The sequence below is a fragment of the Phocoena phocoena genome, chromosome 11 (assembly GCF_963924675.1).
Source record: "Phocoena phocoena chromosome 11, mPhoPho1.1, whole genome shotgun sequence".
Taxonomy (NCBI): Eukaryota; Metazoa; Chordata; class Mammalia; order Artiodactyla; family Phocoenidae; genus Phocoena; species Phocoena phocoena.
Genome location: NC_089229.1, coordinates 627,463 through 647,659, shown reverse-complemented (window position 1 = coordinate 647,659; position 20,197 = coordinate 627,463). Strand labels below are relative to the sequence as shown.

The 20,197-nt window shown below is 51.6% G+C and overlaps 1 protein-coding gene across 1 annotated transcript in view; it reads left to right on the top strand.

Annotated features, from left to right (window-relative positions):
• Nucleotides 1–260: 260 nt before the first annotated feature.
• MOV10L1 (Mov10 like RNA helicase 1) overlaps nt 261–20,197 on the top strand; it is a 43,892-nt gene continuing 23,955 nt past the window's right edge. Inside the window, exons 1-11 of the mRNA XM_065887232.1 lie at nt 261–357; nt 1,985–2,169; nt 6,923–7,085; nt 8,358–8,470; nt 8,893–9,080; nt 9,190–9,202; nt 12,037–12,161; nt 12,413–12,657; nt 13,043–13,154; nt 14,460–14,654; nt 18,343–18,457. Of these exons, the coding sequence (XP_065743304.1) occupies nt 261–357; nt 1,985–2,169; nt 6,923–7,085; nt 8,358–8,470; nt 8,893–9,080; nt 9,190–9,202; nt 12,037–12,161; nt 12,413–12,657; nt 13,043–13,154; nt 14,460–14,654; nt 18,343–18,457 (1,551 nt within the window). The remainder of the gene's footprint in view (nt 358–1,984; nt 2,170–6,922; nt 7,086–8,357; nt 8,471–8,892; nt 9,081–9,189; nt 9,203–12,036; nt 12,162–12,412; nt 12,658–13,042; nt 13,155–14,459; nt 14,655–18,342; nt 18,458–20,197) is intronic.

The window sequence follows — 20,197 nt, the reverse complement described above, 5'->3', positions numbered from 1 at the left end:
TCCCACCCCGCGCACTAACGGTCAGCAACCGCCAACCACCCGCAGCTAACAGGCTTGGCGCGCGCAACACCCCCATTGGCCGAGCTCAACGAGGCGTGGGCGCAGGCGCGGGCGCCACAACCCTACTGGCCAAGCTCGAGGGCGCGCAGGCGCAGGCTCGGGCGCAGCAACCCCATTGGCTGAGGGCGGCGGGAGCGGCGCGCCGCGTGCGGGCGCCTAGGGCGGCGGAGGGCGTGGCGGCGGAGACGAGCGGCCGAGCCATGCTGCGCCTCGCGGGCAAGGTGGTGGGTTTCTTCTGGAGGAGGGCGGAAGAACCCGAGGAGGAGGCCGGGCCGCCGGGGCCCGAGCTTGCAGAAGGTGCCTCGCGGGAAGGGCTGGTACGCGCGGCCCCCTGAGGCCGCCCAGCCAGACGGTGGGCCGGGACTGTGGACGGGCGCGGAGGTGGGGGTGGGGCGGCTGGTGACGTAGTGAGAGCCGCTGAGGCCCTCAAAGCCTGGTTCCTGCGCCTGGTGGGGCGGGAGTGGGGGAGGAGCGTGGTCCGAGCCGGGTCCCAGGGCGTTAGTGTGACGAGGTCGGGATTTGAGAGCTTTTGCTTGTTTTCTAACTCGAAGCTGAGGCGTGTCTGTCCCGTGATGATCTCTTCTTTGCAGTGTAACTTAAACAGGCCTTCTCAGTACGTAATAGCATTTTACGGCTTTTGGGGTCTGTGCCTCCTTGTTTCCGCTGTGTGTTTTCATGCGCCGGGAGCGCCTTGACACGTCGTCCCTGCACGGCTTCCCGTTCTCTCTGTGTCAGTGTCCCTTGCGGTTGTGTGCTTCGACGGCTCTGAAAAGTGTAATCTGGCTGTCTTAAACTGTCATTTTAGAGTCTCGTGGCATCCTCCTCCTGTTTACTTGAAATTGTTTTCGCACCCACCTTCCCGAAGTACAAGCTGTACGTACTTCTGTTTCTGCCACAGCGTCCCTCCCTGCACCCAGAATTACACAGTTGCTTTTCCCCAAGGCTTTTCGCATTTCCTCCCAATTCCTCTTTGCATCTGAGACTTGAACGCCGGGTAGTGATTCTCTAGTTGCCTTCTCTAACCTCTAAAAAGACGAAATTCTCCGCAAGAGAAGCCAGAACGTTAGCCGTGGAGTTACTTGTCAGGGCAGCACGCTAAAAGCCATCTCTGCCCAGAGTTGTTAATGCCTCTTTGCCGCCTGGAGTAAGTCGCTTCGTTCGTCCGCGCGGATCTTGTCTGTTAAATGTGGCCCTTGAACAGCTGTCGGAGTTCCAGCCAGGCTTCCACGGGCTTCCGTGGCTGAGCCGCGCCCCGGGCACTTGGGTGTCTTCTGTGTCTGACAAGGAGCAGACGAGGTGCTGTGCGGACTCGGAGCACGGGTTCTGGCCGGGGTCTCTTGAGTGGATGAGGGCAGGCCCTGCTCTACGCCAGACTTGCCCCCCAGGCCCAGAACGTCTTCCAGCGCCTGCTTTGGTGAAATAACACGGAATCGCCTGACCGTGCTGCTGGTGGTATTGATAACAGCGGTGATGAGGATACACGGTAGCCACTCCCCTGATGCTGCTATAACGCTAACAGCAATTTACGATGCCCCCGGCCTGTGCCAGCCGCTCAGAGGTCTACGCATTGCACGCTTCTGTCACGTAATAACCCTCACGCAGCTCTCGGACAGAGACCATAACTGTCCCCGTTTTACAAGTGAGGACAGGCACGGGGTGGTTAAAGACCTAGCCCAGGGTTCCACAAATGGCTGGGGAAGAGCTGGCCGTCAGATGCAGATGGGCTCTCCCCACCGAGCCCACTGCCTGTGCCCCTGGGAGGAACCTGGGTAGTCTGCCTCTAAAACCCTGCTTTCTGAGCACCCCAGTCTCCAGGGAGGTTCTCAGCCCACAGGGCTCCTAGCCCCACGGATGCTCTGGGGGGCTTAACTGTAGTGTGCACTTGATTTGTGGTCAATATAACCTCTCTGTTTACCCGTCTTAGGTGACACCAAGTTGAAAACTGTCCAGGGTGTCGTGACAAGGTACTGCAGCGATTATGGCATGATTGATGATTTGATCTACTTCTCCAGTGAGGCTTTGACTAGCAAAGTGCTTCTAAATGTTGGACAGGAAGTTATTGCGGTTGTGGAAGAAAATAAGGTGTCGAACGGACTGAAAGCAATCCGGGTAAGGCCTGAGTTCATGAGGAAGCCTCTCTACACCTTGGGCTTCACGCCGCTGTCCTCCTCTTCAGTTACCTGTCAGAGACAACCTGTAGCTTTATGCCGTGGAGAGAAACACTGTTACCACTTCTGTATCCACTTTTCTAGTCTTTTTAAAAAGTATTGTTAAAAATAACTATTTGGATACTTTGTTATCCAGTTAGCCAAGATAATTAATGAACTCTACTATTCAGCAACTGTTTCTTTAAAAAAATTGTGTTTTTGTGCTCTGATTTCCTGGAAGTATAATTGTTAGTTAGAGAGTATGTGCACATTTAACGTTTTAATGGTTATCATCAAATTATCCTTCAGTAACGCTGCACTAATCACACTCAGGGGCAGGATGAGACACTTGTTACCCACGTTGGCAAAAGGATGTGGACGTTATTGATCTTGGAAATCTGCACCAATCACTTTGAAAAGGGATCTTATAATTTTAATTTGCACTTAAGCCTTAAAGTAGATTAAATTTTCACATTTTTTCTATGAGTTATTTTAGTGTCCTTTTGTCATTTTTTTGTTGGGTTCAACTTTTTAAAATTAAACTTTCTACATTTTGGAAATTAGACTTTTTTAAGCAAAATTATTATATGAAAGTGTTGCAGATGTTTCCCCCCAAGATCATCTTTTGACTTTGTTTTATAAAGTCTCATTTTATGTAGTTAACGTGTCTGTCTTTTCCATGTGGCTCTCGGGCTCTGTACGAATCCTTAGAGAGGCTTTTCCCACTTTTCATTCGACACGCACTCAGGTTTTCCTGTGAAAATTGTTTATGGACATCTAAATGTTTAATTTACCTGGAACTTACTGGATGTACAGACTGAAAGAAGGAGCCAGACGTTTCTTCCCCGGTAGCGCACCAGACATCCGCTGAGTGGTCCCCTGTTTCCTACTGAGTGGGAAGGTCCCTTTCTCACACACCAGAATCCCATCTGCCTGGGACCCCGCCTGGACCCTGTCGGTTCCCTGTCGGTTCTGATGCCTGCACGTGGCCCACGTGGCACAGTTGTGTCCTCAGGTGGCAGGCTGTTTTCTCTCTTCCTCTTCTTTGTGGATGGACTTCTCTGGGCTCTCCCCTCACTGTAGATAAACGTTAGAGTAATCCTGCCATTTCTCCTCCTGGGCTCAGACTCACCCAGACCAGCGCTAAGTGTGTGGATCCATTTAGGTCAAGCGACGTGTGGATCATAGCAGGTCTTCTCCAGCTACAAATTATGTCCGTCCACTTATTTAAGCCTTCCTTTGTGTTCTTTTGTTCACTTCAGTTCTGCAGATTCCTTGTGAAGTTTATTTTTGAGAATTGTAATGTTTTTGTTCCATTATCAATATAATTTTTCTTTGTATTTTCAAATTAATCTTTTTCTTTCCCTCTAGGAAATCTGTTGATTTTTTTTTTGTTATGTAATTTGGTATCTTGCAAATTTACTGAGCTCCACTACTTTTTAAAATGGTCAAGACATACTTTGTTACCATTACATTTTAGTAAATGCCACCTACCAGCCATGTGTGGCTATTTAAATTTAAATTTATTAAAATTAAATAAAATTTAGAATTAATTCCTCAGTTTCACGAGCCACATTTCAAGCACTGAACGTAGCTGGTGGCACCAAATTGGACGGCGCGAATGTAGAACGTCTGTGTGGTGGCTGAAGGGCCTGCAGGGCCGCTGTGGCCGGGAACGTGCCGCCAACGAGGAACAGACGCTTCCTCCTTGCTCTCCACCTGCACTTGGACTCTGCAGGCCAAGTACTTGCCTTGTTTGTTTTTAGCTCTTCTGGAAGATGCTTGAATCACTTGATTTACCAACATTTAACAGTTTTAACTGACTTCCTTTCTGAAAGTTGTGGAATTGGCTCATTCGCTCTACCCTCTGGATTTGTTTGCTCATTTTTTATTCAGGTTTTTTTATTGTGGTAAAATACGCATAACATAAAATTAATTTTAATTTAAATTTTTTAATGCCATTCAGTGGCACTAAGTACATTCATGTTATTGTGCGCTCATACCCACTGTCTATTTTCATAACTTTTCATCATCCCAAATATAAACTCTATACCCATTAAACAGTAATCCACTATTCTACTTTCTGTCTCTATAAATTTGACTATCCTGGGTACCTCACGTAAGTGGAATCGTATGATATTAGTCCTTTTGTGTCTGCCGTATTAGACTTAGCATAATATTTTCAAGGCATATCCGTGTAACATGTATCAGAACTTCATTCCTTACTATGGCTAAATAATATTCCATTGTATGCATAGATTACATTTTGTTTCTCCACTCACCTGTTTATGGGCACTTGCGTTGTTTCTACTTTCTGGCTGTTGTGGATAATGCTGCTGTGAAAAGCACCTTACTGAGTCCCAGTTTTCAATTCTTTTGGGTCTATACCTTGGAGTAGAATTGCATGCTCATATGGTAATCCCATACTTAACTTTTTGAGGGTACGCCAAAATTTCCCCAGTGGCTGCACCATTTTGCATTCCCGCCGGCAGCACAGGGGTTCCAGTTTCTCCACATCTCCACCAAGGTGAATTATTTTCCCATTTTTTGATAGTAGCCACTCTAGTGGATGTGAAGGGGTGTTTTCTTGTGGTTTTGATTTATATTTCCCTAATAATTAGTGATGTTGAGCATCTTTTCATGTGCTTATTGGTCATTTATATATCTTCTTTGGAGAAATGTCTTTTCAGTTCTTTCGCTTATATTTTAATCAGGTTGTTTATTTTCTTGTTGAGTTGTAGAAGTTTTTTTATATATTCTGGATATTAATCCCATATCAGATATGTGGTTTACAAATATTTCCTCCCATTCTGTGAATTTTTAAACTTTTTCTTAATATCAATAATATCCTTTGATGCACCAAAGTTTTAAATTTTGATGGAGTACAATTTATCCTTTTTTAATAGCCTATGCCTTTGATGTCACACTTAAAAAAGTCATTAACTAATCCAAGATCATGAAGATTTTCTCCTGTGATTTCTTCTAAGGGTTTTATAGTTTTAGCTCTTAAATTTAAGTCTGACCCATTTTTGAATTAATTTTTGAATGTGGTATTGGATGAGGGTTTGACTTCATTCTTTTGCACGCTGAGAGCCAGTTCTCCCACCACCGTTTTTTGAGAAGACCTTTTCCCTCTTGAAGGGTCCTGGCACCTTTGTTGGCACCTTTGACCAGATATGTGAGGGTTTATTTCTGGGCTCTTTATTTCATTGGTATTTTGTCTGTCTTTATACTCTTTTAATTACTGTAGCTTTTTAGTAAGTTTTTTTGGGTTTTTTTGTTTTGTTTTTTACTTTTTTTTTTTTTTTTTTGGCTGCATTCAGTCTTTGTTGCTGCGCGTGGGCTTTTCTCTGGTTGCGGCGAGCAGGGGCTACTCTTTGTTGCGGTGCATGCGCTTCTCATTGTGGTGGCTTCTCGTTGTGGAGCACGGGCTCTAGGTGTGTGGGCTTCGGTAGTTGTGGCACGTGGGCTCAGTAGTTGTGGCTCGCAGGCTCTAGAGCGCTGGCTCAGTCGCTGTGGCGCATGGGCTGAGTTGCTCTGCGGCATGTGGGATCTTCCGGACCAGGGCTTGAACCCATGTCCCCTGCATTGGCAGGTGGATTGTTAACCACTGCACCACCAGGGAAGCCCTCGTAGTAAGTTTTGAAATCAAAAAGTGTGAGTCCTCCAACTTTGCTCTTCCTTTTCAAGATTGCTTTGGCTATTCAGCATTATTCGAGATTCCATATGAATTCTGGGATGGGTTTTTCTATTTCTGCAAAAAATATCATTGGGATTTTGATAGAGATTGCATTGAATCCATAGATCGCTTTGGGTAGTATTGATGTCTTAATGTTAATCCGTGAACGTGAGATGTGTTTCCATTTATTTGTGTCTTCTCTGACTGCTTGCAGCCACATTTTATAGTTTTCAGTGTACAGGTCTTCCACCTCCTTGGTTAAATTTATTCCTAAGTGTTTTATTCTTTTTGATGCTATCATAAATGGAATTGTTTTCTCAGTTGCCTTTTTTAAATTGTTCATTGCAAGTGTATAGAAATACGACTGATTTTTGTATATTGATTTCATATGCTGGAACTTTGCTGAATTCATTTATTAGCTCTAAGAGGTGTTTTGTAGATTTTTTAGCGTTTTCTGTAAGATCATGTCATCTATAAATAGATAATTTACTTCTTCCTTTCCAATTTGGATATTAAAATTTCTTCTTCTTGCCTAATTGCTCTGGCTGGGACTTCCAGTATTATGTTGAACAGAAGTGGTGAAAACAGGCATCCTTGCCTTGTTCCTTATCCTCGGGGGAAAGCTTTCAGTCTCTCACCACTGAGTGTCATGTGAGCTGTGGGTTTTTCACACGTGGCCTTTATCCTATTGAGGAAGTTCCAGTCTCTTCCTATTGGATTGAGTGTTTTTATCGTGTAAAGGTGTTGAGTTATGTCAGATGCTTTTTCTGTATCAGCTGAGATGATCATATATTTTTTCCTTTGTTCTACCAGTGTGCTGGATGGTACTGACTGATTTTCATTTGTTGAACCACGTTTGCATTCTGGGGTAAACCCCCCTCCATCGTGGTGGGGGCGTTTCTTATGCAGCTGCATTCAGTTTGCCAGTATTTCATTGAGGATTTTTGCCTCAGTGTTCATAAGGGGGTCTTGGCCAGAGGTTTGCTTTCCTTGGAGTCCTCAGTATGTCTTAAGTAGCCGTTTGCCTGTCTTGCAGGTGGAAGCCGTCTCAGATAAATGGGAAGACAACAGCAAGAGCCACGGCAGAGGGCTCTCCGACTCCAGCACCCGAGTGCTGGTCGGCTGCGTGACCTCGCTGATGGACGGCGCCGGCTACATCAACCAGACCACGTACTTCTCCCTGGAGAGTGTGTGTGAAGGTACACGGGATGCGTTTCTGCTTCATGTTTAAAATTAGGTTTTGTGGGGTTTTTTTTTTTTTTTAATGTTCATAACGAGATTTGTGATGGACCAGGGACCGGTTTTCATCTGCCAGGTCCTCAGAGTGTTGCCCTTAAAGCCTCTGCCCAACATCTGGTTCCTCCTGTCTGGATCTCATCCCAGGCCTCTGACATCCCACCCCACCCTGAGGCTGGAGCTCTTTACCCCAGATGCCCCCCTGCTCTGCCCCCAGGCCTGCCCTGTATGGACCAGCCAGCCTTGCCCTTTCCCTTCTGGTCTGTTTGTTTGAGCAGTGGCTTTGCTGTGGGTGCTCTGTAGCTGGGTTGCCTTTGTGCGTCTGTCAGTCTGCCTAAAACACCCACCGACCTGGAAGCTGGTGCTTCAGGAGCTTTGCCTCCAGTGGCTTTGTGCCGCTGCTGCGTAGCAGTGTCCGCAGGTGGTTGGGCTGCTGTGTGCTCGTCACCAGCTTTCTTGAGAAACAAACTCCATATTTCATTAGGCACTGTTGTTTTTTGAGCTTAACTGCTGCAAAAATGTTTATTACGAAACAACCAAAAGGTTATCACCGGTTGTGGCTACACTGCGTGCCACGCCCAACCTGTCCAGACCACTCTCTCCCCGCTTCACGTCAGGACGGCTTGGCTGCCACCTCACGTCACTGCCCCTGCCGTTTCCCCGCTTTCCCGGCCACCCTACCAGCTCCCTGGCACACCGAGGGGCTCCCTCTCCTGAGCTGGGATACCCGTAGCCACCCAGGCCTCAGGTGTGAGCACATCTCCCTGTGTCGCCATGCTCCCTGGGTGTCCCTGATGGGGAGGGCACTCACAGTGTCTGCAAGGAGCTGGCAGAGGAGTGCCACATGCACCCGGACCTCCTGGGGCCAGGGCTGTGGGTAGAGGGCTGCCGTTCTGCCCACTTGGTTGCAGTTGTTGATGACACTTCGTTATGTTTTTCTTTGTTTGAACTTTGGGGAGTATCTGAAATCAGATGGGGTCCAGAGACTGTGCAGACCAGGTCCCCTGCCCTTGCCTTGTAGGCAGGAAGACAGGTTGGCCTGTAACAGCCTCTGCTTCGTTGGCGTGGGTAAATCTGGAAGAGAATCCAGGTGGATACGCTGGTTCCTAACAGGAACAGAGAGCACCTTTCTCAACCAGTCATGTGTGTCTCAGAGCAGAAACATAACTGCAGAGTGAATTGTACACTTTGATGTTGCATCACCAAGTAACATGCCCGGTTTCCCTGCCTTGGAGGTTTCAAGCCTTGCAAGGGGGACTGGGTGGAGGCCGAGTACTGGATCCGGCCGGGCACGTGGAGCAGTGAGGCCATCTCGGTGAAGCCACTGAGGTACAAGCGCGTGGACCGGGTAGGTGCTGAGCCTCGAGAGGCCCGGGGTCCTGGGTGCGATGGGAGGTCAGGATAAATGAGGGTCCGTCTCGGGCAGAGAAGACCCTGATGTCTTAACCGAGGTCACCGGCGGCCGGCCTGCACACTCACATAGTTAAATTCTAGGTCACGAAGGGACGAGGAGTGTTAAAGCGTCTGATGGTGGGGATGCGTGGAGTGGGGTGTGGGCTCTGCCCTCGCTCGTAGTGACGGCTGTGGTCTGGGGAGTGGGGACTGGAACAGAGGAGGGAATTGAGGTTGCGGGTGGAGGTGTGTGCTGGGCCCTGCTCCCTGCCTGGCCGGTCCCGCTGGGGGCATTGCTCCTCCTCCGAGACCAGGCCTGAGCCTCACTGGCTGCGGCAGCCCCGTGCACACTGCCAGCGTCTGGTGCTGTGCTTGCAGGTCTGCGTGTCCAGCCTCTGTGGGAGGAACGGGGTGATCAACGACTACATCTTTTTCTCCCTGGACTCCCTGAAGCTCCCGGAAGGCTACGTGCCACAGAGGCACGACGTGGTCAGCGCAGTGGTGGTGGAGAGCAGCCAGTCGTGCTACACGTGGAGGGCCCTGTGCGTGACCCCAGTGCAGAGGCGGTGAGGAGGCGGCGGCTCGGGGGGCGGGGGCCTGGGGTGCGTCTGAGAGCCGGTTGAACAAGGCAGGTAGCAGACCGTCCAGGCCCTGAGCTGGCGGGGCTGGAGGGAGAGCCCTCCTGGGGGCTGGGGGTCCTCACAGCTGCCTGAAGGCTGAGTGAGAGGCTGCCTCTCGATCCTGGAGCTCATGGTGATGATCTCCATATTTTCGTGGGCTTTGTGTGTTGTGTTCTTTCACATGTTGGCATTTTGTAGAACACGTTGGACGTGGTCAGTTCTTTGTTTTATTTTGGCTATGCCAGTTGCGTCACGCATGCAGTACCTAGTTCCCCAACCAGGGATCGAACCCGGACCCTCTGCATTGGGAACGTGGAGTCTTACTCACTGGACCACCAGGGAAGTCCTGGTCGGTTCTTAAAATTACTGAATTTCCTGTATCTGGCTCTTCCTTCTGTGCTCCCGTGACTTCGTGCCTCCAACACGCGTGTTTATGCAGCACGGCAGGCCTCCCGAGCTCCCGCCCTGTCTCTGCTGCTCTCTCCGTAGTGCTCGTCTTAGGGAGCTCATTACGTGGTTTCTGAAGTCATTCTGTTTATTGTCTGATCTTCTCAGCGGAGCAGATTGCTTGCAGGGAGGAGTGTCTCATGAGCCACAGGACAGGCAGGCAGGGGAGCCCCATCTCAGGAGGACTGAGCTGCCTGGCACAGCTGGGAGGGATGTGCTGGGGGCGGGGTGTGGGCAGAAGGGGAACATGGTGAGGTGGGCCCTGCCGTGACCAGGCTGTCTGGTGGACACGGCCTCCTGCCCCACGGGACCTGCTCTCCTTTTGGAGAATGACTCTGCCCGTCCTTGGAACAGCGAAGTGCGGGAGATGCATACCCTTGCCCCCTCCACCGGGAAGGCCCAGGAGGCCCGGGAGTTCTGGCTTCAGTCCGTCTGATGGGCCCAGGGATGTGAGGATGTGAGGCCAAGCAGGCGCTTGTTTGCCAGGCATCTGTGCCGGGATCTTGGAGGCCGAACCGGGGCCTCGGCTCCCTGCTGGCTCTGTGATCCTGCTGGCCGTCGGCCCTGCCCACATTAGGTATCGTCACTCGGAACCTTCTGCCACTTTAAGAGAGCTCCGTGTTGTTGGGACGCGGGCTTCCTGATCGTTGTCTTCACAGCACAGTTAACTGGGCTCCTGATGGCCGTGGGCAGGGGCGGATCGTGGGAGGGCAGCCAGGACTGGTGCAAGCTGGCCATCCAAGAGAAGCAGCTGCCATCTCATCCGCAGGGCCGGCGTGTTCGTCGGAAGGGAGTCTGGGTCCCTGTTGCCCTGTCTGTCTGATTCTTCGCAGCACTTCCCTTAACCTGCTCTGTGACTCACCGTGTTTCCAGAGGACCCGCGTCTGCCAAATGGAGTGGGTGGGGGCAGGAGCGGGGGGCTCCCTGGCAGTGGGCGGTGAGCTTCGGGTGAGCCTCCCCTGGTGGCCCGGCTGCAGTGGACTCTGGCCCCTCCAGTGAGGGGAGCTGGTCCCCGTAAGGGTGACCAGTCGGGCCCTTCCCCTGAGCTCCACGCGTCTGCCTCGAGCAGCCATCTTCACGGGGCCAGGGAAGTCGTCACACCTTCATTTGCAGACACTGGCCGTGAGCCATCCCCAGCTCCTGTGCAGCCCCTCATCGTCCCCCCGTCAGTGCGGGGCTGGGGTGAGCGGTGGAGGGGTCGCTGGCCCGGTAAGCAGTCAGGCCCCGCATCCTGTCCACCCAGCAGATGCCCGGTATGCTGTGGTCCCTGTACTACATCCTGACCGTGGTTTCCTCCCGTCCTGGTCCCAGCTCCACGGCGTTGGCCCCAAGTGGAGGATGCTGCCCTGCACTCGGACGCACCGTCCGGCTGCCCGCTCAAGGGTCTGAAGGACAGCGAAGTGTCGTGTGCAAAGCAGGGACCTGCACTCCTCCGGGCCAGGCCTGTAGCGGCGTCCAGCATCCCCCCTCCAGGCTCCGGGTGGGTTCCGCCCAGAACCCACAGGGGGCTCCTGACTCCCGTCTTGGTGCTCCCCTGCCTGCCCGTAAGCCGCTACGGCTGGCCGTCTGCCAGGACAGATGACCGCTCCCATGGCCGCCCCAGGCGGGGGCTGAGGCATGGCTGTCTGATCTCGGGGCGGCCCTGGCCGTGTGGATGAGGAGAGGAAGGTGGGGAGGGGGGGGCGGGCAGGGCCGTGTGGCCAGCAGAGAGTTAAGGGGGGCTGGCTGAGAGGGCGTGGCTGCTGTGGTGGAGGGTGTCTCTGGGTGGGTGAGTGCACAGGGACCAGGTGTGAAGGAGCCTGTTTCCAGATGGCACTACGGGAGGGTCAGGGAGGGCAGGAAGGAGCTGAGGGTGAGCGGTGGGCACAGCGCCCGGGCTTCATGGCAGCGTCAGGAGGACAGAGGAGGACGAATGGTCCTCCTCACGGGAGGGTGGAATCTGCTCATTTTCTAAAGATAAAAATTCTCGTTTAATTAGTTTCAAATATTTTGAAGCCACACTCTTTTTCCAACGAAAGCTTAGTAGTGGGTCCCTGACGAGCAAAGCCCCTCGCGGCAGCTGGGGAGGGTCTGGGGAGGAGCACTGAACACCCTTCCCTCTGTGACCAGGGCTGGGGGGTGCGGGGGCGAGGAGTCCCGGGGCTCGGGGGGTGCACAGCTGGCGAAGGCCGCCCGTGTTCTCAGATCCCCAGAGCTCCCACCAGGGCCCTCCTCTCCTCTGGATTCAGCAGGGCTTGTTTCTTCTTCAGGGTGATCTGCTGTCTTACTCAGAAGTTCTAAGTGTCATCCTTACTTGGTCGCCTCTTTGGGGTTGGCCCCTTATCCCCTCGCCCTGTGGTTGGTGCGGCCCGGAAGGGCAGGGAAGGCAGGTGGGGCCTCAGGACGCACCGCCCGCCCACACTGACCCCGACACTGTCCTGTGGCTGCTTTATCCAGGGGCACCTCTGCGGTCCAGGAGGCTGCTGACGAGGCCTGTGGAGCCCTTTTACTGAAAAACAAAGGTGACATTGAAGTCACGAGGATGACAAATTTTGGAACGCTGAAAGAAGGAGAAAGCAAAAATGTGGTGATCTGGATAGAGTAAGTTTGCCACTCAAACAGAAGTACAAACTGTGATTTAAGAATTTCTGTAGAACCGATTTTATTTTGCTTGCTTGTTTTTCCGTTATGTATATCTTTCTAGATTTTCCACCCTGAAATAGCCTTTTTACTTATACTCATAAAAGTATTTGCAATTGCCATTCACTAGTTACACTGAATTCTGTTTTATGGTAACAGTATTTTAGCTTTAGAAATCCTATCTCTGTTCATGGCTAATTTTCCTTTTCCAGGAATAAAGGAGACATTCCTCAAAACTTAGTCAGCTGCAAGTTGGGTGGCTGGGATAAAGCTAAACAGTTCAGATTTCAGATGCTGGATAAAATCCAGACGTGCCCCGAAGTGTCTCTTGTTTCCGTTCCTGAGAAGGAGAAGAATTTTGCGGATGAAAATATTAACTCATTAGACAGCTGCAGGAAAAACAAAACCTATCAGACATTGGAGAGCAGTCTGGTGAACAACAGAGAAGCCTCTCCAGGTAGACGTTTCAGCTGTTTGCCATTGGATCAGCTGCGCGAGCCCTGTCGGGTCCGGGAGCTGGTGCAGCTGCTCCAGGGTCTGGGCAGGCTAGTGGCAGTGTTTACCCTGTGGGCTCTTTGGTCTGGACCCTTCTCTGATACTTGGGGCTAAAACAGCTGGAGAAATGCCCGGCGTGCTTTACACGAGCTGCTTCGTGCTTTACACGAGCTGCTTCCTGCAATGATTCTAAATTAGGAAGAGGATGCCTGCAGCCCCCTTGCCTGTCGCTCACCTGTCGGGGGCTTCGGCTACTCGTCTGTGTGCGATAGTCCCTTCCACCAGCACCACCACTGTCAGAACAGTTCACGTTTGGTCTAATTTTGGATTTAAATTTCATCTCCCAGATGACTATGCCTGTAAAGGAGAAAAGGAGAAGGATGTGTCACAGAAGCCCGAACCTGGTGGGCTCATCCCTCCAGGTGGAAAAACCCTGATCGTGGTTACCTGTGATGCAAAGTACGTGGCTGGAGGGTATGGAGGGAGTTGACTTCGCAGGCATCTGCGCGTTTGTCTTGTTCGGTTTCACTTATGGTACTTATAGGTTGGATGTAAAAAGTATGGGTAACTATTTTGATGGGACGAAATCACCAGGAAAAGCGCTAGTGGAGAAAGTGGCTTGAGTAAGGGTACCCCCACTGACTCCTGACTACAGAGGACGGGCACGGCCAAGCCCCCACAGCCTTGGGAAGCCGGGGCCCCGAGGCCCCTGCTGCTGCTCCCCAGGCCTGGCCTCAGCTTGGCCCTGAGACCTGCCTGCCCTTCTCCCTCCACCCGGGCAGCCCAGCCAGACACAGGCTCCCGAGCCCTCGTGGGCCCTTCCCTCTCCTGCCTCCTTCCCCGTGTCCAGAACCCCCGGCTCTGCCTGCTGGTCCCCTGTCAGCTGGGTGCTTTGGTGCAGTCCTTCTCCCCTCCCTCATCTCATCTACACTTGGTGATTTAAAATTTGTCAGAGGGTGGCTCTGATTAAATCAGCGCCTTGCTTCACGCCACGGGTGACGCTTTGAGCCAAGGGCAGTCCTCGAGTCAGTGGTTGGTGATGCAGCCCCCGTGGTGCCTCCATAACATGTGACAGTGGGGCCGGGACTCGAGCAGCAGCGGAAAGTGGGCAGAAGGCAGAGTGGGAGGTGGTGTCTCTGGTCACGTTACACAGCTCTGATTTAAACTTGGGAGTACTAGAAATATTGTTTCCATTCTTAAGCGTGAGAATTACAGACAATACCATTTCAAGTGTGTGATTTTAGCTTGGGAAAATGTTAGCATTGCTTATTTTAGAACGTCCATTTTTTTCCCTCTAAAAGAATTATTGAAAGCTAAGGGTGGGCTTACCTGGTGGCACAGTGGTTAAGAATCCACCTGCCAGTGCAGGAGACACGGGTTCAAGCCCTGGTCCGGGAAGATCCCACGTGCCGCGGAGCAACTAAGCCCGTGCACCACAACTACTGAGCCCTCGTGCCACAGCTACTGAAGCCCGTGCGCCTAGAACCCATGCTCTGCAACAACAGAAGCCACCGCAATGAGAAACCCATGCACCACAACGAAGGGTAGCCACCGCTCGCCACAACTAGAGAAAGCCCACGCACAGCAACGAAGACCCAACACAGAAAAAAATAAAGAAATAAATTAATTTTAAATTAATAATAAAAAAGCTAAGGGTGACTGGTTTGCTAGCTCTGTGACTTTCCCTGTGTGAACGAAGGGAGATTGTGTTGAACCTGCCTCTGTTACTTACGACTCACACTAAACTGTGTCTTGTTTCTCCAGGAATTCTGGCCGCTGCAAGGAGCTCCTTCTGCTTTGCTTCTCCAATTTCATAATCGGGCGATTCCTTGAAGTGAACGTCGTAAGTGAGGAGGAATCACTGATAGCTGTCCGAGAACCCTTTTCATGGAAGAAGTCTAAAAGTTCCCAAGTGTTAGCTTCCACCAAAACTACAGTTGTCGTGACCATGCAGAAAAGGTACCATGAGCAGACGACAATGCAAGCCCAGATCTTGGGCTCACGGTGTGAGGGATGCACGTAGCTGCTGTTGTCGGAGGGAGGTGGACATCCTGGATAAAGGGGTACAGCTGAGGCCCAGCGCCCACCATTGTCCTGGGGACACGCTGTGAGGGCGGTGGGGGCGGTGGGGGCTGCAGCACCCCAGCTGGTCTCAAGGTGACTCACAGTGCAGGATGTGATTTGACCCTTGCCCTCGGCTCCTGCCACCTTTCGTGTTCCCATCAGCCCAGCCCGCCCACCTCCCGAGACAGCCCGTGTCCCACGTGGGCACCCAGGGCACCAAGCCGCGAGGGGTCAGTGAGACGTGGTTGGCATGGCTTTCGAGGGCCATTCACAGCACCCGAGTGTCGCTTGTCGAGGGCAGGAGGGTTGCTTGGCTGTTTGAAGCCCATCTGAAGATGTGACACCTTTGAAAAATGAAATTAAGAAAAAGCATGTAATCTGCTAGTGACGCGTGGCTGGGGGCTTGGGGACGACCTGACTGTATCTGGGGTGTCGTCTGGAGAAAGTGCCGCGCGTCCACGCTTTCTCGTCTCCAGTTATAAATCCCAAAAGCTCTGAAAAGCAGATTCTGCTTTTTTAAGTTAGGTGCCAAAAAATCATGACCTATAGGCTGGAGAACATTCCACGACTTAGTCGTGTGGACATGCCCCCTCAGCTGCTGCCCAGAACTCACTGGGATGGCACATGCTGTTTTTCTGTGGTGGGAAGTCCTGAATCTCAGATCACATCTGACCTGGGAACAATTGAAGGTAAGGTGCTGTGGGCTTCCACTAATTCGTGGGCTGAAGGGAAATCTGTTCAAGTATTGTGTGCTTATTGACCTTTGGGGTTAGACCATTGTTTGAATCCCAGCACTGCCACCCAGAAGCTGTGCCATCTCAGGCCAGTTTCTCAACCTCTCTGAGCCTTAGTTTCATTTGTAAAGTGCTAGCCCCCCCCGCCCCACACGTGCCATTTCTGGCACTGAGCAGTCAACAGCGATCAGTAAGAACAGTCATTGGGCGTGTAAACAGTAGTTGAGTGGCTCTAGGGATGGAACCTGAACACAGGAGCAAGAAGGCACGTGGCCTGTGGGCGGCAGGTCCACATGGCTGGACTCCAGTTACAGGAGCTTTTAAGAACCTCTGGCTGTCGTTTAGTGGTGCACCAAGCGGCTTTCCCATTACAGTTTGGCTTAACTAGAGGAGTGAAATAGAGCAACAGCACAAGTATTTAATCCTCTGGTAAGTTTTTCCCCATTGAACATTAATACATTGTCACTGTACAGGAGCGTCCCTAAAGCGAACACTCAGGACTTCCCTGGTGGCACAGTGGTTAAGAATCCGCCTGCCAATGCAGGGGACATTGATCCGATCCCTGGTCCGGGAAGATCCCACATGCCGCAGAGCAGCTAAGCCCGTGCGCCACAACTACTGAGCCTGCACTCTAGAGCCCGCAAGCCACAACTACTGAGCCTGCATGCCACAACTACTGAAGCCTGCATGCCTGGAGCCCGTGCTCCGCAACAAGAGAAGCCACTGCAATGAGAAGCCTGCGCACCGCAACGAAGACACAACACAGCCAAAAATAAATTAAAAAAAAGAAAATGCAAGTAATCTATATTTAGAAAAAAAAGAGAGAGCACTGGGACACCATCAAATGGGTCCCAGAGGAGAAGAGAGAGGGAAAGGGGCAGAGAACATACATGAAGACATAACAGCTGAAAACTTCCCTAACCTGGGAAAGGAAACAAGACATCCAGGTCCAGGACGCAGAGAGTCCCAAACAGGATCAACCCAAAGAAGACCATGCTAAGACCCATTGTAATTAAAAAGGCAAAAATTAAAGATAGAGGACATTAAAAGCAGCACATTAGGTACAAGGGAACTCCTATAAGACAATCCGCTGACTTTTCAGCAGAAACTCTGCAGGCTAGAAGGGAGTAGCATGATATATTTAAAGTGATGAAAGGGAAAAACCTACACCCAAGAATATTCTACCCAGCAAGGCTCTCATTCAGATTTGATGGAGAAATTAAAAGCTTTACAGACAAGCAAAAGCTGAAAGAATTCAGAGTCACCAAACCAGCTTTACCAGAAATGATAAAGGGACTTCTTTTAGCCAAAAAGAAAAGACCACAACTACATACATAAAAATTATGAAAGAAAAGGCTTATAGGAAAAGGGAAATATACAGTAAAGGTAGTAAAGCCAGCCTCGTATAAGGCTAGTAATAAGGTTGAAAGACAAAAGTAGTAAAATCATATATATCCGCAATAAGGAGTTTAGGAATACACAGAACAAAAAGATGTCAAATGTGATGTCAAAAGCAATAATCATGGGGCTTCCCTGGTGGCGCAGTGGTTAAGAATCCACCTGCCAATGCAGGGGACACGGGTTTGAGCCCTGCTACAGGAAGATCCCACAGCTGCGGAGCAACGAAGCCCATACGCCACAACTACTGAGCCTGTGCCCTAAAGCCTGTGAGCCACATCTACTGAAGCCCGCGCACCTAGAGCCCATGCTCCGCAACAAGAGAAGCCACCGTAATGAGAAGCTTGTGCACCACAACAAAGAGTAGCCCCTGCTTTCCGCAACTGGAGAAAGCCCACATGTAGCAACAAAGACCCAACACAGCCAAAAATAAAAAATAATTTTAAAAAAAAACAATAATCATGATGGGAGGAGAGTAAAAATGCAGGGTTGTTAAAAATGCATTTGAACTTAAGAGAGCAGCAACCTCAATAACCATAGACGGATGAGTGGATGGATGAATAGATGATGACGGATAGATGGAGGGATAGATGGCTATGCACATCGTGGGGAATATAGCCAATAACAAGGTAATATATTTGCGTGGCAACATCGTAACTATGCTTACTGTGATGATCATTTTGAAATGTACAGAAATATCAAATCACCGTGTTGTGTAATAGGGAATAACAGTGTTGTAGATCGATTATACTTCAAAAACAAGCTTACAGAAAAAGAGATGAGATTTGTGGTCACCGGAGGTGGGGTTTGGCGGGGGGAATTGGATGAAGGGGGTCAGAAGGTACAAACCTCCAGCTATAAGATGAATAAGTACTAGGGATATAATGTACAGCGTGACACATGTAATGAACACGGACGGCTGTATGTTATACGTGGAAGGTGTCAAGAGAGTGATCCTGGGCGTTCCCGTCACAAGGAGATAGTTTTTTCTCTCTTTAGTTTTGTATCCATGTGAGAAGGTGGGTGGTCACTACACTTACCGTGGTCATTATTTCATGATGCACGTAAGTCAGATCATTATGCTGCCCACCTTAAATGTCTACAGTGCTGTCGGCAGTTACACGTCCGTGAAACTGGAAGGAAAAAAATAAAGCATAAGAGTTGAGCTTATTGGAAGCTTGGAAACAGTGTTTTCAAGCTCACTGGTCCCAGGGGCTTTTGGGAGTTTGGCATGTTCTTCTGCTGGAGGCAAAGCAGCTCCCGGGAGAGCGGCCCCAAAGCTAAACAGCACTTTGCAAACCACTGCCTGAGGCCAGCAGTTCACGTACCAGTTGTTTTTGGTGATTGAACCTCTGTCTTCCTGAAATAGGAAAGGATGTTTAAGTGGAAACGTCTGGGGTGAAGTACCTGGTGCTGAAGGGTTGTTTCTAACTTGCGAATCTCCTTTTAAGGAACCTGAGACGACAGCTTCCGAGTTTTCTCCCGCAGTACCCGATACCAGACAGGCTTAAAGAATGCGTGGGGCAGAAAATCGACATCCTGACCTTTCAGCCGCTACTCGCAGAGGTAGGAAAAGTGTCTCACATGAAGTACTGATTCTTCACCCCACTCGAGTTGTTTTCTGAACAAACTCAGGGTGAACCTTTGTTGGGTTCAGCCCTGGTGTGGGCTGTGTTCACCCCGGGAGCGGCGGGGCCCATCACTGTGTCCCTTTGCAGATTGTCGGGACTTTGGGGGCTGGGGGCAAAGCGGGGGTGGGGGGACCCCCTGCTCCCCCATCCCGGCCTCTCTTCTACCCCGTGGCCGAGCCTCCCAGCAGCTTTCCATTTGTGACAGAGCTCTGAGCAGCTAAGCAGGGGAACCGGGAAAAGGCCTATAGCCACACAGACCAGTGGGGGAGGAGGAGGCCAGGCCTCCCGTAGGGCTCCTCTGGCAGGTCGTCTCCTTGTCACCCTCCCTGGTGGGGCTGTTTCAGATCCGCTGGGGGAGGCCTGGTCTGAGCCTGCCCGCTGTGGCAGGTGGTGGTCAGAGCTGTGAGAAGGGGTGGACCTGCCAGAGGAGGCCAAGGGCAGGGGCAGCGCTGAGCAAGGCTGAGGCAGGGGTCCAGGGAGGGAGGGAGAGTGTCTGTTCCGCTGGCAGCGATGGCGGAGCGCGGCCCCTTTCCAGGAGGGCACTTTCCCGAGGGTTTGGGTGTCTGCTGCCTGAGGAGTGGGTGAGTGGAGTGAGGGCTGGGGCCTGTGCTGCATCAGGGCAAGGAGGGAGGAGACTGGATGGTGGCTGGAGGGAGACTTGGGGCTCGCCAGAGATTTGTGGAGGGTGAGGGAGCCCTGATCTGGGAGAGCTGGGGTGGCAGGCGGAGAGGAAAGGAGGCTTGGGAGGAAGCTGGGTGGCACCGAGGAGCACGCCTGCCCTGGGACTGATGGACAGAGTCGTCTGTCTGCTGGACCTTGGGCCCGCGGCAGGGCTGGGCCAGAAGCTGCCCCCGGTGCTGGTGCTGCGATGCTGCCTGTGCCACCGGCCCGAGGTGCCCCACCCCAGGGTCACACTGGCGTCCTGCAGCGGGGAGGGTGCCGCAGGGGCACTGGGCACTGTCCAGGGACGGCACGACCACACAGATGGAGCAGCACCAAGGAGGGTATGTGGGCAGGACTGTGGGTTGAAAGCGGGGAGATCCGCCAGGCAGTTGTGGCAGTGATGGTTGCAGGGCCTGAACTGAGGCCGGAGCAGCAAACCAGCCCTAAAACACCTTAGAGAAGAACTTCGGGGCTGAGAAATTGAGGCCGATGTGAATGCAGCTTCCAGGACCATCGTGTGCCGGAAGCATGCCTGCACCTCTCCTGTAACTCAGCCTGGGTGCCGGGAAGGGATCTCCTCGTGAGCGTAGCAGTTACCAGAAGAAAGTGGGTGTCTTTAGCATTCGTAAGAGTATGATAGTAATGGTCATGAAAAGGTGCTGTATGGTCTAAGGTTCCAGAGTACTTGCCCCTTTGTGATTCTTTAATTCACGCATGTGTCACCCCAGTACTTCCTGACTTCCTGTGCCCTTGTAACCGCCTCCCGACGCAGGTCCCCTTCCTGGGGCTCCTCCCATCCTTCTGGGGGACCTGAGCATCCCCTGCAGTGGTTGGTCTGTCAGCCTTGCGGGTCTCACCCGGTCTTGACCTCTGGGCAGGCGCTGCAGAGACGTCCTCCCTCCTGGCATTTCTCCAGGGGCTCTGCTTTCCTTCTCACCTTGGTTCTTTTGCACAGAGTCTGTTTTTTTCTAGCTCCTCTTAGGATTTTCTTTTTTTCACTAGTTTTAAGGAA